Raw genomic sequence first — 12565 nt, 5'->3', positions numbered from 1 at the left:
GTTAGTGCACGCCGCGAAATTGAAATGCAAATGTGAGCTTCGCCTGCTCCGCCACGTCGACGGGCAGCTCGACGGGAAGCGGCGGAGTCACGCCGACACGGAAACCACGGAAGGCGCCGACGGCGTCCTCTTGGAGCGCGCGGGGCACTGTAAGGCAGTGCGTCGGCCACTGCAAGGGGCTCTGTATGGCCGCGGCCCGCCCCGCTGATGTGCGACTCTGTAAACGATGCCATTCGTTCTCCCCGTTGTGTCTGTCTGTCTGTCTGTCTGTCTGTCTGTCTGTCTTCTGTCCGCCTTCTGTCTGTCTGTCTGTCTGTCTGTCTGTCTGTCTGTCTGTCCGCCCGCCCTCTTCCTCGCTTCCTCGCGACCGCCATTTGGGAGCCGCGCTGCGGCCCCCTGCGCCGCTGGATTTCTCTTAATTTAATTTAACGGCGCGACTCGGCTGCGGCCTTCGCCCCCTCTGCCTTTACTCCGCCTCGCCGCGGCCAGAGTGGTTCCGCAAACGGGCTCCAGATTGCTCTGGGCGTCGCCCTGCCAGCCCTGCCCTGCCCCGGCCGTGGATGTGTTGCGTTGCCGCCTCCCCGCCCCCCTCGCCCGGAGAGCCACCTGTCGGGCGGGCGGCACGGGAGGCACAGCGCGTGGGTCGTTGCTCGGCCACTGCTAGCCTCGTCTCTAATTCTGGACCTCTGTGTGTTGCAGGAGCCACGCCCGCCATGCAGAGTGCGTGCCGCAGATAGCGCCCTCTGTCATCGCCTCGCGCCTCGCGCCTTGGGGCCGCCACCCAGGCCCCGCCCCTCGCCCCGCCCCCCGCCACGCCCCGCACCATACGTCCGCAGGGTTGCCACACCGTGGCAGCGGTAGCGATAGCATGCTACTCAGGCGGTACGCGAGCCCAGCAGCCGGAGCAGCAGCAGTCTCAGCCGCCACTACCGCCGCCTCAGCCTCCGCATCAGCAGGCTCTGGGGAGCCCCCGCCCGGCGGCCTCGCCCCACGACGGCCCCGCGCCGTCGCCGTCCTCGTCGCCGACCTCGTCGCCGACGTCCAGCCGCCGGCGCCGGAAGCTCAAGTTCTCTCCGCCGCCGCAGACGCCGCCCCTGACGCCGCGGGACGCCGCCGCGGTGCTGCTGCCGCTGCTGCCCTTCTCGGAGGCGGCGCGGCTCGGCGTGGTGTCGCGCAAGGCCCGGCGGCCCGAGCAGGAGCCGCGGCCCGCGACCGCCACCGCGTCCGCCACCGCGTGCGCGTCGCCCATGCAGTGCCGTGTCAGCGCCGCGCCCGATGCTGACGGCCCCCGCGGCCCAGTCAGCCCCGTCAGCGCGTACAGTGCGGCCCCGGCCGGCAGGCTTCTGCCATCTGTTTTCAAAGCGGGGCCCGGCGGTGGCGGCCTGGGCTCTGGTCCGCGATCCGCATCGGGCCCATCGGGCCGCCCATCGGGCCCATTGAGCTCATCGGGCCGAGCCTATAAGAGTGGCCCCGCGGCCGGCGGCAGTCCTCCCGCGTACGCCGCCGTAGTGCACGCGCCGCACAGCCGCCGCACCGCGCCCCGCGACGCCGCCGCGACACCGTCGTCGACGTCGTCCCCGTGCCGCCTGAACCGCGTGCCGCGCGTCGCGATGAAGCTCAAGGAGCGCCTCGTGCTTGGCCTCAGCGTGTCGGCCGTGCTGTTCACGCTGCTGCTCGTCGTGGACCTGCAGATGGACCTGGGCATGTCGGGCCACCACCTGGTGCCGAGCCACGGCCGCGTGCGCTACGGACACCAGCAGCAGGACGCGCCCGGCAGCGCCTACAACAGCTTCAGGAGGAAGTTCCTGCAGCGCAACAACAACGCCTCGCGGGAGTACAACTCGGGTAAGTCCCTCTGGCGGCTGGTGGCGGACACCGCCAGGCTGTCAACGCGAGCGTCGCGAGCGCGGCCGACAAGTGAGGTTATGTGTGCTTTGGTGTGGCACTGCGCTGCCTTGCTCGCGATGTGGCAGCTGACGCCGCGACGCCGCGACGCCCCGTCGGCACACTGTCAGCCTGCCGAGGTGTTTGCAGTGCGGGGCCCGCGCCCCCGCAGCCCTGAGCCCTCCGCCACTCGCAGCGCCTGCTCGGCCGCGTCTTTGTTTTGATTCTGCGTCGCATCGCCAGTGGCGTTGCTAGCGGAGCCCGCGGGGCAGCCAGGAGCCTGATTAGCGGAGGCGCGAAGGCCGCGCATGGCCTGGCCGTCGGCATGGTGCCTTACACGCGCACGCAGCACGCGGCACTTCCAGTGCACCGACCTTCGCGTGCCTTGCAGTGTCGTGTCGTGTCTTCTGCTCCACGGCCCCGCGCTGCTTGTCTCTCGACGCGACGTTCGGACGGTGATTTCGATGCGCGCGCTTATCTTATCAGAAGCGACGGGACGGTAAAGGGGGAGGCGGGGGCAACGGGGAGCCGTGGTGTATTATTTATTATACGAACTAGCAGCGCGGCGAGCGCAGTGGCGACGCCGGCAAGCTGTTCGCTCTGTCTCTCTCGCACCCCCACGAGACGGCCCACGAGTGCGAGAGAGACAGAGCGCTGTTCGGCACCAACCAGACTGGTCTGTATCACTCTTTGGACGAGAGTGAAACTGCTGCAACTCTACTGGCGACGGGTTGACTCTGGTTCGTTCCACTGACCACCGCGTCCATGGCGGCCGCGTCCGGCTGCCCGTCGAAGCTGCTGAAGACCATCTCGTTGTCGCGAGCGAGTGCTAATGTGATTTGCAGCCCCGCCGTCCGTCCGTCCGGCAGAACGGCAGGACTTGACGTCGGAAGGCGGCGCACAGTGGGCCAGAAGACCGGTGGAGGCGGCCAAAACTCTAGACGCGTTTTGAGCTCCAGAGTCGCTAAAGCGGCTAAACAGGACTCGAACTGAACGTGTGACCCACCAATGGATTCCTCGTTCGGAGAGCAATCCGTTGGTGGGGTCACACGTTCGATTCGAGTCTCATTTAGCGACTCTGGAGCTCAAAACGCGTCTAGAGTTTTGGCCGCCTCCGCCGGTCTTCTGGCCCACTGTGCGTCGGACGCGCGGGCTGGGGGCGGTTCGGGGCAGTTAGCACAAGCAGGCAGGCAGGCTGGACAGCGGCAGCAGGCCGACTGGGCGGGCAGACAGACGGCCTCTCTCTCTCGCACTCATGGAGCGTGCCGTAGGGGTGCGAGAGAGACAGAGGCGCGAGAATGAGCGTGCAGTGTGAGGCCGGGCAAAACTGCGGCAAAGCTTGCCTGCCACTTTGAGTGTCACGCCGTGCGCGCCGGGCCGGGCCGCCACGCCAGGCCGTACAACTCTCAGCACGGCGGCACTCGTGCCTGTCATGTCGACCCCTCGACGCCCTGGAGGCTGGAGGCCCCGGAGGCCCTCGCCCTGGAGGGCACTCCAGGTCGGAGCGGGGGCTTTTGGTTTATTCGCACACTCCAGCCGCCTCGCCGCGTCGTCCTGCCCCGAGGGGGTAACCACTCGCGTAATACCCTGTACACCAAAACCGTGTATTACGCGTAATACACGTGATCGTATACCATTTTTGGGTCAAATGTGCCAAATTTTGGCATTTTAAGGCCGTAATACACGTGTAATACACCGTAATACAGCGTAATACCGAGTAGTCTGTACACGATTTCTTGAAGTGTTTACCCCCTCGTCCTGCCCCTTCTGGAGGGGGTGGCGCGGCGTGGCGTGGTGCCTCCACTGGAAGCGCCTCTAAATCCGGGGACTAGACGTGAAAACACCTCGACGCCAATTTACCTTTAAAATACTAAACACATCAGAGTTAAAATTTCTGTCAAGAACCGGCGTATTTGAATGTAGGTAGGTAGACGAGGGTAACCATTTAAATGAAGACGGTAAAATTTTGCAACCGTGCCGGAGGGGCTCTTGCTCTCGCTCTTACTCGTGTCCCGGGTGGTGGCAGTGGGCACGGCCCCAGCACGTGTCACGGCTCGCAAGGCGCACATCGCAGGGCCAGGTCACCACGAGGCAGAGCGAGAAAATGAAGGAAAGAGACAAGGACAGCACTGCGTGGGCGTGAGGAGCAAGAAGCGGCCGCATCTGCTTGGAAACAGGGACGCAATATCGAAAGGCCCGGTCAGCCGAATTGGCTGCGCTTCGTCGCTCTGTCTCTCTCGCACCTCTGCGGGGCGCGCCGTGAGTGCGAGAGAGACGGCCTGCTCGGCCTGCTCGGCCCCGCCGGCTGCACGGCACGTGTGCGCGGGCCGCGCGGGCTGCAGCGCTGCTGCAGCGGGGCGCGTGGTTATCACTCGCTGAGCAGGCGAAGAGGGTTGCAATCTCGCAGGCACTATGGACCGCCTTACGCAAGGCGCGCTGAGCGCGGCGTTTTCGGGGGTTCTTCGCAGAGGTGAACTTGAGACTGTTCTGGTCGTGCTGCAATCCCCGGTTGGTCGGTGGCGCGTCAGGCTGGCAAAAAAAAGAAAGGAAAAGAGACTATCAAATCGGCTAGGACGTTCAGTCAATGCGACTGAAAGAGACCCCTCCACTGTTTCTGCCTGTTCGACAAAATTCAGCATCGCTTTTGCTTTCCCGTATCTCTCTGAAGTCGCACTGCAAAAAGTTGCCCGTTCCGTTTTATTTTTGCAACAAATTGGTTTCGCGGCCCGAGGCCCGAGGCCGCGAGACCGTCCGCACACACGCGCCGCGCCACCGGCGGCCCGGCGGCAGTGCGTTGTATTTTCGGTGGCGATTCGCCCCCCGCGTCGGCGCCCTTCTCTCTCACACTCGTGGGCCGCCCCGTGGGGGTGCGAGGGAGACGGGGCGACGACACCGCGGTGCGGAATACACGCCCCGCCGCACAGTGGGCCAGGAGACCGGTGGAGCGGCCAAAACTCTAGACGCGTTTTGAGCTCCAGAGTCACTAAGTAGGACGAGAACCGAACGTGTGACCCCATCAATGGATTCCTCGTTCGGAGAGCAATCCATTGGTGGGGTCACACCTTCGGTTCGAGTCCTGATTAGCGACTCTGGAGCTAAAAACGCGTCTAGAGTTTTGGCCGCTCCACCGGTCTTGTGTCCCACTGTGCGCCGGGCCGCGCGCTGCGACGTGCGGGTGGCTGCTGTTTGCTCAGGTGCGACGTGCAGGCCGTGCACGCCGTGCAGGCCGTCGAGGCCCGCGGCGTGGTGGCGCACTGTCAGCTTCATGGAAAGCCCGCGTGTCGCTCGCGCTGGGACGTCAGGGCTTACGTTAGCCCGCGTTGGCCCCGGCCGCGGCTTGCGGTGGGCTGCCGGTTCGGCGGCGGTTCGAGTCCGCCGTGCCGTGCCGTGCGTGGCGTGGCGTGGCGTGCGGGGTAACGAGGCTTGGCGATTATACGGGATCACGCCGGCGCACGCCTGTCACGCTGACGCGGTCCCGTGGCTGCCCACGCCACGCCACGCCGCCCGCGCCACGCCACGCCACGCCGCGCCGCGCCACGCACGCGGCGAGTAAACGGAACAGCGTGAGCCAGGACGGCTAATTGTGCCCGGCCTGCCGCAATAAACTCCTTAGCGCCGTCATATCTCACCGGAAGATGCGACTGTGGGTGTGTGTGTGTGTGTGTGGCGGCGTTTAGCGCAAGCGCTCACCGTGATGGTGTGATCCACACACACACACATACACACACGCACACACAGTCGCAGAGAGACAGAGCGCGGCGGCGGCGGGGATGAGCAGTACGACTCGAATAGCAATCTCAATCTGCATGTGTAATGCCTTGTTGCCGCGCGGCTCATGATGGAATTGCAATGTGGGGGGATACAGACGCGCGCGGGGGATGTGTGCGCTGTGACGGGCAATGTTTAGCTGTCCTACCCCGTTTCGACCTCCCCCCCCCCCTCTCTTCCTGTTCCGACTGCCGGACAGACAGTTTGCTTTGCTGTCAAGCCGCGCGGCGTATGCGCTGCGGTCCCTTTTACACGATTTTGCCGTTTGTGTGTGTGTGTGTGTGTGTCCTGTCGCTGCTCGGGCTTGGCTTGCAGTGAAGGGGTAATTCCCTCCGACGGCAGTGAGATGGACGCGGCCCGGTTGAAGCTTGAGAGAGGCTGGAGCCCCTGGCAGTGTGGCGTGTGCTGCGGTGCGGCCTGCCTGCCGGGCGTGCCGCTTCGCGTGCTGCGCCGCCGCGCAGTGGGCCATAAGACCGGTGGCGGCGGTCGAAATCCCAGACGCGTTCTATGAGAGCCCCAGAGTCCGAGGGGTGAATCACTAGTGTACTCATGTGTACAAATTAGTCCGTACTCAGTGTACTCACAAGTTTAAAGGGGGCGAAAAATCACCAGTTTTTCGCCGATTTGGCGCTGAGTGCCGTTTAACGCTAATAAAGCCTTAAAACGTGTACAATATGAATTTATGAGTAAAATATAGTGTACTCACCCGTACTCATGTACTCATGTGTACATCAGAACGCCGAGTGATTCACCCCTCGCCAGAGTCGCTGAACGGGACTCGAACCGTAGGTGTGACCCTTCCAATGGATTGCTCTCCGAACGAGGAATCCATTGGTGGGGTCACACATTCGGCTTTAGTCCTGTTTAGCGACTCTGGAGCTCAAAACGCGTCTAGAGCTTTGGCCGCTGGCGTCGGCATTCTGGCCCACTGTGCGCCGCGTCGCCGCGTGCCGCGAGGTCGTGTCTCGCGTCGGCGCCAAACGCGGAGGACTCCGCCAGCCGCGTCGGCCGCGACTGCTCTGCGGTCGTGCGCACGCAGTTAGGTGCTACTTTGTTGTTGGGTCACTTCCGGCCTCGCTGTCCGCGCGCGGCGCGCGGGGCCCAGGTCTGAGGGCTGCGAGGGCCTGGAGGGACCCACTGTGAACGTCTGGGCCGCGACGCCGCGACGCCGCAACGGTCCCCCCGTTGTGCAACGCAGCGGCACCGCCACCGCAGCCACCACAGCCGAAGTCACGACGGACACGGCCAGCCCGGTCGGACCTGGTCAGGGGCCGGGCAGGGCCGGGCGACTTCGCTGCCCCGCCGTTTGTAGTGCAGGCAGCCGGTCGGACGGAGCTGGCGGCGGCAGCGCGGCGCCCCGCCGAGGCTGGCAGCAGCGTTCGGCGCGCGGCGCGAGGATTTGCGCGAAACTGGAGCAAATTGAATGCACGCCCCATTTGTCTGCAGCCTGGCCCAAAGCCCCCTCGGTTTATTTATGAATGCAAACCCGGCCGGTCGGCCGGTCTGCGCGGCGTACCGTGCCAGCAATGCAGGGCTGCTTTTCGGGACTGATCCGGCGCGCTCTCTTATTCATACCCGAGTTGCCATGGAAATTATTTGACCTTTGAACCACACTGGGCGCGGCGAGGGAAGCGGAGCGGAGCGAGTCCATTCAAAACTAGCGCGTCGCTCCTTTCCCCGCAGACTGATACCGAGAGTCGCTCTGTCTCTCTCGCACTCTCGCCGGCGCCTCGGATGGGTGCGAGAGAGACAGAGCGGCGGGAACGGCTCTCGGAATCGGTGCGCTGCTCTGCCTGCAGTGCAGGGCCCTGCTGCCGCACATTCCTCTGGCTGCGTCCTGGACGGTCCTGGATGCAGTGCGGTGCGGTGTGGCAGTGTGCTCGCGGCGGGGGAATCCGCTCCGCGTCGCCGCGATGTAGGGCGAGAATGCTGCAACGCGCGGACGACGTTCGCGGGACGCCTGTTTTGTTTTGTTTTGTTTTGTTCGCACTTCAAAGTGAGACCGTTTTTTCCAACGGCCGTTATGACTGCCTGCTATTTGGCTGCCTGCTAGCTACTTCCACACTCGCATTCACCAAATTGCGGCGTGTCCCTGAGGCAGAGTCACAAAGTGTCGGTCGTTGACGCACTGCCGCTGTCATGACTGTTCGAACTGTCGCCGAAGTGACTGTCGTTGTGTCACGGCCGAGCTGGCCCACAGGAAAGGGTTTTTGAAACAAAGCAATTGGCGGCGTCCCCGCCAGTCCCCGACAGCCTGCAGGTTCACATGCATTTGCATTGTCGGGGTTTTCCCTCTCGTCTCACGCCCCTTTCGACACACCGCACAGTGGGCCAGAAGACCGGTGCAGGCGGCTAAAGCTCTAGGCGCGTTTTGGGCTCCAGAGTCGCTAAACGGGGCTCGAACCGAGCGTGTGACCCCACCAATGGATTCCTCGTTCGGAGAGCAATCCAAAGGTGGGGTCACACGTTTGGTTCGAGTCCTGGTTAGCGACTCTGGAGCTCGAAACGCGTCCGGGATTTTGACCGCCACCACCAGTCTTGGCCTACTGTGCGAGAGAGACAGAGCGACGCTGTACGCAATCAGCGCGCCGCCTTTTTGCGTCCGAGGCGAGGACAGCACAGTGCAAGTACAGTGCTTGACTTTAACCCGTCCGGTGGCAACCACTGTTTGTTACTCATTTCCTGTTTGTTGGACCAATTTTCCTTTACTGTCCGCCGGCAGGACCTCGGAAGGTCACGAAGGACTCGCTCCTCCCGGACCGGACAGACGGACGGACGGACAGACAGACGGACGCATCTCTCCTGGAAAACGAAACGCAAACAGAGGCTGCACAAAGCCGTCGAGCACTCGGCATGATAACGCACTGCAGCAACAGGCCTTTTGTTGTTGTTGTTTTCTCCGTTGTCGCCCGCTTGTAGTTGTTGTTGCTGCCGCTCGCCGCGCTGCATTGCATTGTCAACACACGGCAGGACTGGAGAAAGGACCGCCAATGACGCGGCGAATTTCCAGTGGGGTAAAAATGAAAATAATAACAAAGACGACAACGACGGCGGTACGGCACGATTTTTACTCAACGTCGCTACGTCCGCAAGTCCCCCTGCCTCTGTGTGTGTCTGTGTGCACTGCACTGGGCACAGCAATATTCTCGCTTCGTGACCCACAGCTGCGGCCCTGTCTGTCTGTCTGTCTGTCTGTCCGTCCGTCCGTCCGTCCGCGCGAGGTCCGGCCTGGATTATGCATGGCGGAATGCAGGACCGGCCTGTCACACAGACGTCGCGGCGCCGTCCCGCCGTGCCGTGTCGCGCCGCGTGACACTGCGACGCCGTGACACGCCAGACACGCGTGTCACAGGAAGGAAGAAGCCTTGGCACATCCTAACGGTGTGCCGGCCGGACGGACGACAGACAGACAGACAGACCGAGGGACCCTCGAGGCGGAGTGGTACTGGCGGAGGAAAGGGCCGAAACATGCAAGCCTGCCTCGCGGCCTCGGTGAAGCGGCGGAGCGGCGAGGCGCCCCTCCGTGGTCTTTGGCGCCTCACGCCACGCGGGCAGCGCGGGCAGCGCGGTGTGAGGCTGCGTGTCCTCTCTCCTCTATCGTGCCGGCCGACCGCGTCTTTTGTCAGTTCCCGCGCCTTTCCGGAGTAGTTTAGTGGGTCAGTGGTACTGGCCGCGGGCATGCTGCAGCGCGCCGCGGCGGTGCGCCGACGGCGACCCCGCTGGAGGCAGCGCGGCCGCGACACTGCAAGGCATCGAGGCTGCTGGAGAGGACGCGCCGCGACACTGCAAGGCATCGAGGCTGCTGGAGAGGAAGGGCCGCGATGCAGCCTCCAGCGTGCCTCCAGTGTGCCTCCAGCGTCTTGCACCCGGATGCAACCAGGGAGGTTCGGGACGCCTGCGAGGTAGGCCGACCCGCCGTGCGCCGCTGCGCAGTGCGGCCTACCTCGCAGGCGGTCGATGGAGACGACACTGTACTTTGGGTGCGTGTGTGTGTGCGTGTGTGTGGGCCTAATTGCGACTCGTACGTCTCCAACCCGGTCACGTCGGAATCAGCCCCAAGTCGTGTGGCACTGCGGCGCACCGACCGGGCCCACCTGGCCAAGCAGTGTGGTGGTGCGCGCGCCGACGCCGACCCGACCCTCCGCACGTACGACGCGTCCTCCCTCCCCCTCCCCCCCTCCCCTCCTCCCCCGCGACGATGAGGCCCGCTTTTATCCCCGCCCCCCTCTCGGCTCCTCTCGGCCCGCGGCGTTTTACTGCGAGAAAAGTGCAAGTGGAGGCAGAGTGGTCCGCCGGGCCTGGCAGGCTGGCAGCCTCGGCACTTAGGCGGCGGGACGCGTGAGCGGGGCGGGGCGGGCGGGGCGGGGCGGGGCGGGGCGGGGCGGGGCGGGGCGGGGCGGGGCGAGGCCCGGGGGCCGGTTTTTATACCCTCGCTGGCCAGTACTTGAACCCGGGCCCGTGCCGAGGCCCAGGCCACCTCCTCCTGCCGCTTGCTTGGGCGCGCTGGGCGCGGCGCGGCCGAGGGCGAAGGCTGTTTGCATAGCAAATGCCTATTAGCCCTCTGTTTTTGCGCGCACAGTTATGCGCCAGGGCCCGGGGAATATATGCAGGCATAAATTATGGAACGGCCGCTTTTAAATTTTTAAATATTTTTTTTTTCGGAGTGTTGATTTAATGCGCGACGCGCACCTGGGCCTCTCTGCTTCTGCTGCTCTCGGCCCACATCAGCGCTGGTTGTCGGTCGCTGACTGCCCCCTATCAGTGTGCCCGCATTGCGCGGGGGAGGGGGGAGTCCTTGGCGAGCCATTTCTTCCACCGTCCTTTCCCTCGCCATCTGCATGCACCTGGACGGGGAGGGGAAGGGGGGGGGCACACCACCTGTCCACTTTCACTAAGTGCCTCCTCCGCGTCGCGCGTCGCCCGCCCGGCGCGCCGCTCGTACGGTGTACGGTCTTCGCCCAAGCTCCGCGACACCTCCCGTCCCAAAAGCGGGACCGGTGGGTCCACCTGCCGCCAGACGGCCGCCAGACCGCGGCCAGACTGCTGCCCACCGCCCCGCCCCGCCCCGCCCCGCCCCGCGCCGCGCCCCCGGGATCGCGGAATACACAAACGGACTTGAATGGCGCGGGCGTCGAGTCACGCTGTCGGGTTGGCGGCCGTTGGCGGCAAACGGCGCACTCCGGGACACTCCGGTCTCCTTTCCGCCCCGTTCGTTGGCGGCGGCATTGATTGGCGTGGTTTTCCTCGTCGCTGCCGCGCCTCGCCTCGCCTCACCGCGCCTTGCAGACGGCTGCCTGCTGCTTCGCTGCTTTGGGGCTGATTCACGCGGATTGGCGGGGACTGGCGGGGACTGGCGGACGTGGCGTTGCAATTATGTTGACTGAGGCTGTCTGGCGTCGACGGCGGCCCTGCCCTGCCCTGCCCTGCCCTGCCCCAAGGCGTCCGCCTGCAGCCTCCTTGCCGTCGTCGCTCGCTCTGTCTCTCTCGCGCACCCGCAGGCTGCGCTCCAAGAGTGCGACGGAGAGAGACCGCTCGTTTGCCTGGCGGTACCGCTTATTGCCACTGCACGCCGCGTAGCCGCGTAGCAACGCAGCAGCGTAGCGGTGCCGCCTGACTTGCAGCGTAGCAGCTCATTGCAGCGGGAACCCGGTCACTGGGTATATAGGGATCGGCGGCATTTGGGACGGGATGGGCCTGCCCGCCTGCCCGCCGCGCCGGGCCGTGGCGAGCCACGAGCCGCGCCACCGAGCACGCACGGACACGCACACCAACACGCTCGGGATCGAGTGTCCGGCGTGTCCGGAGTGTCCGGCGCGGCCAAGAAGGACACCGTTTCCTCCTATGCGACACTGTGTGTGTGTGGGGGGGGGATGACAGTGTTCGGGCCGCGTTAATCTTTGATTACCCTCGGCAAGCCTTGACTGGCGCGGCTGCCTCGGTGCGACGCGGTGCGACGGCCCCAAAATGTGACGTGTGAATAATACATGGCCGCCGCCGTGCCGTGCCGCCGTCATCGGGGCGCGGGCGTGGTGTCACCGTCCGGGCCGTCCGGGAAGGCGCTTGCTGTGTGTGTTTGTGTGTGTGTGTGTGTGTGTGTGTAGGTGTGTCTGTGTGTGTGTGTGTGTGTGTGTGTGTGTGCGTGTGTCTGTGTGTGCGTCGGTGTGTGTGTGTTTGTTCGGAGTGCCGCGCGGTGTCGACTCGTTATGAACACGGCCGTGCCGTGCCGTGCCGCCCCGACGTGTTCCCGCTCGCGAGGGACGACATGAACATCATCCGGGAATATTATTTCTGAAAACGAAAGGGACGCGTTCTGTGCGGCGGCAGCGGCGGCAGCGGCGACCGGACCAGTTGAGCGAAAGTCACCGTGCCGGGCCAGGAAGGCCGGGCCAGGCGCCCAGGGTCAGCTGACGCACACCGCTAGAGTTGCTGCAGGCGGAGGCGGTGCACTGCACTGCACTCGTCGCTCTGTCTCTCTCGCTCTCGACGCGGCGTGTGTGTCGTGTGTCTCTGGCTGGCTGGGACTGGCGGGGGGTGGCGGCGCCTGGTGGCGCCTGGTGTTGGCGCTAAGTGCCTCTGGATCCGGAAGTCGACGGGGGCAAAGGCGGAGGGGTGTGGGGCCACTGTGGGGCGGGGCGGGGTGCTTGGAATTCGATCGCCGTCTTGGTTGAGCACCGCAGCGTCATCATCTGCTGGCTTATCCGCCATCTGAGCAGCAAGCAGCATCAGCAGCCCAGCCGCCCCATAGGAACATCCACGTGGATGAGACGTGGACGCAACGTTACTTTTCACGTGGAATCGACGTGGATGGTCGACTTGACAATCGAGTAGAAACGTCCAAGTCAAACTACGTGGATGCAACGTGGATTCAGCAACTCGCCTTATCCACCTACCATCGATTTTACATCGAGGCGCG

The 12565-nt window shown here is 64.5% G+C and overlaps 1 protein-coding gene across 1 annotated transcript in view; it reads left to right on the top strand.

Moving 5' to 3' along the window:
* Positions 1-1554: 1554 nt before the first annotated feature.
* The window catches only part of LOC117649102 (extracellular serine/threonine protein CG31145), an 87591-nt gene continuing 76580 nt past the window's right edge, over positions 1555-12565 (top strand). The window contains exon 1 of the mRNA XM_034391544.1: positions 1555-1845. Coding sequence (XP_034247435.1) covers positions 1611-1845 — 235 coding nt within the window. The 5' untranslated portion in view covers positions 1555-1610. The remainder of the gene's footprint in view (positions 1846-12565) is intronic.

The sequence above is a fragment of the Thrips palmi genome, unplaced genomic scaffold, assembly GCF_012932325.1.
Source record: "Thrips palmi isolate BJ-2018 unplaced genomic scaffold, TpBJ-2018v1 HiC_scaffold_4, whole genome shotgun sequence".
NCBI classification, from domain to species: domain Eukaryota; kingdom Metazoa; phylum Arthropoda; class Insecta; order Thysanoptera; family Thripidae; genus Thrips; species Thrips palmi.
This window is presented reverse-complemented; position numbering and strand designations above follow the sequence as displayed.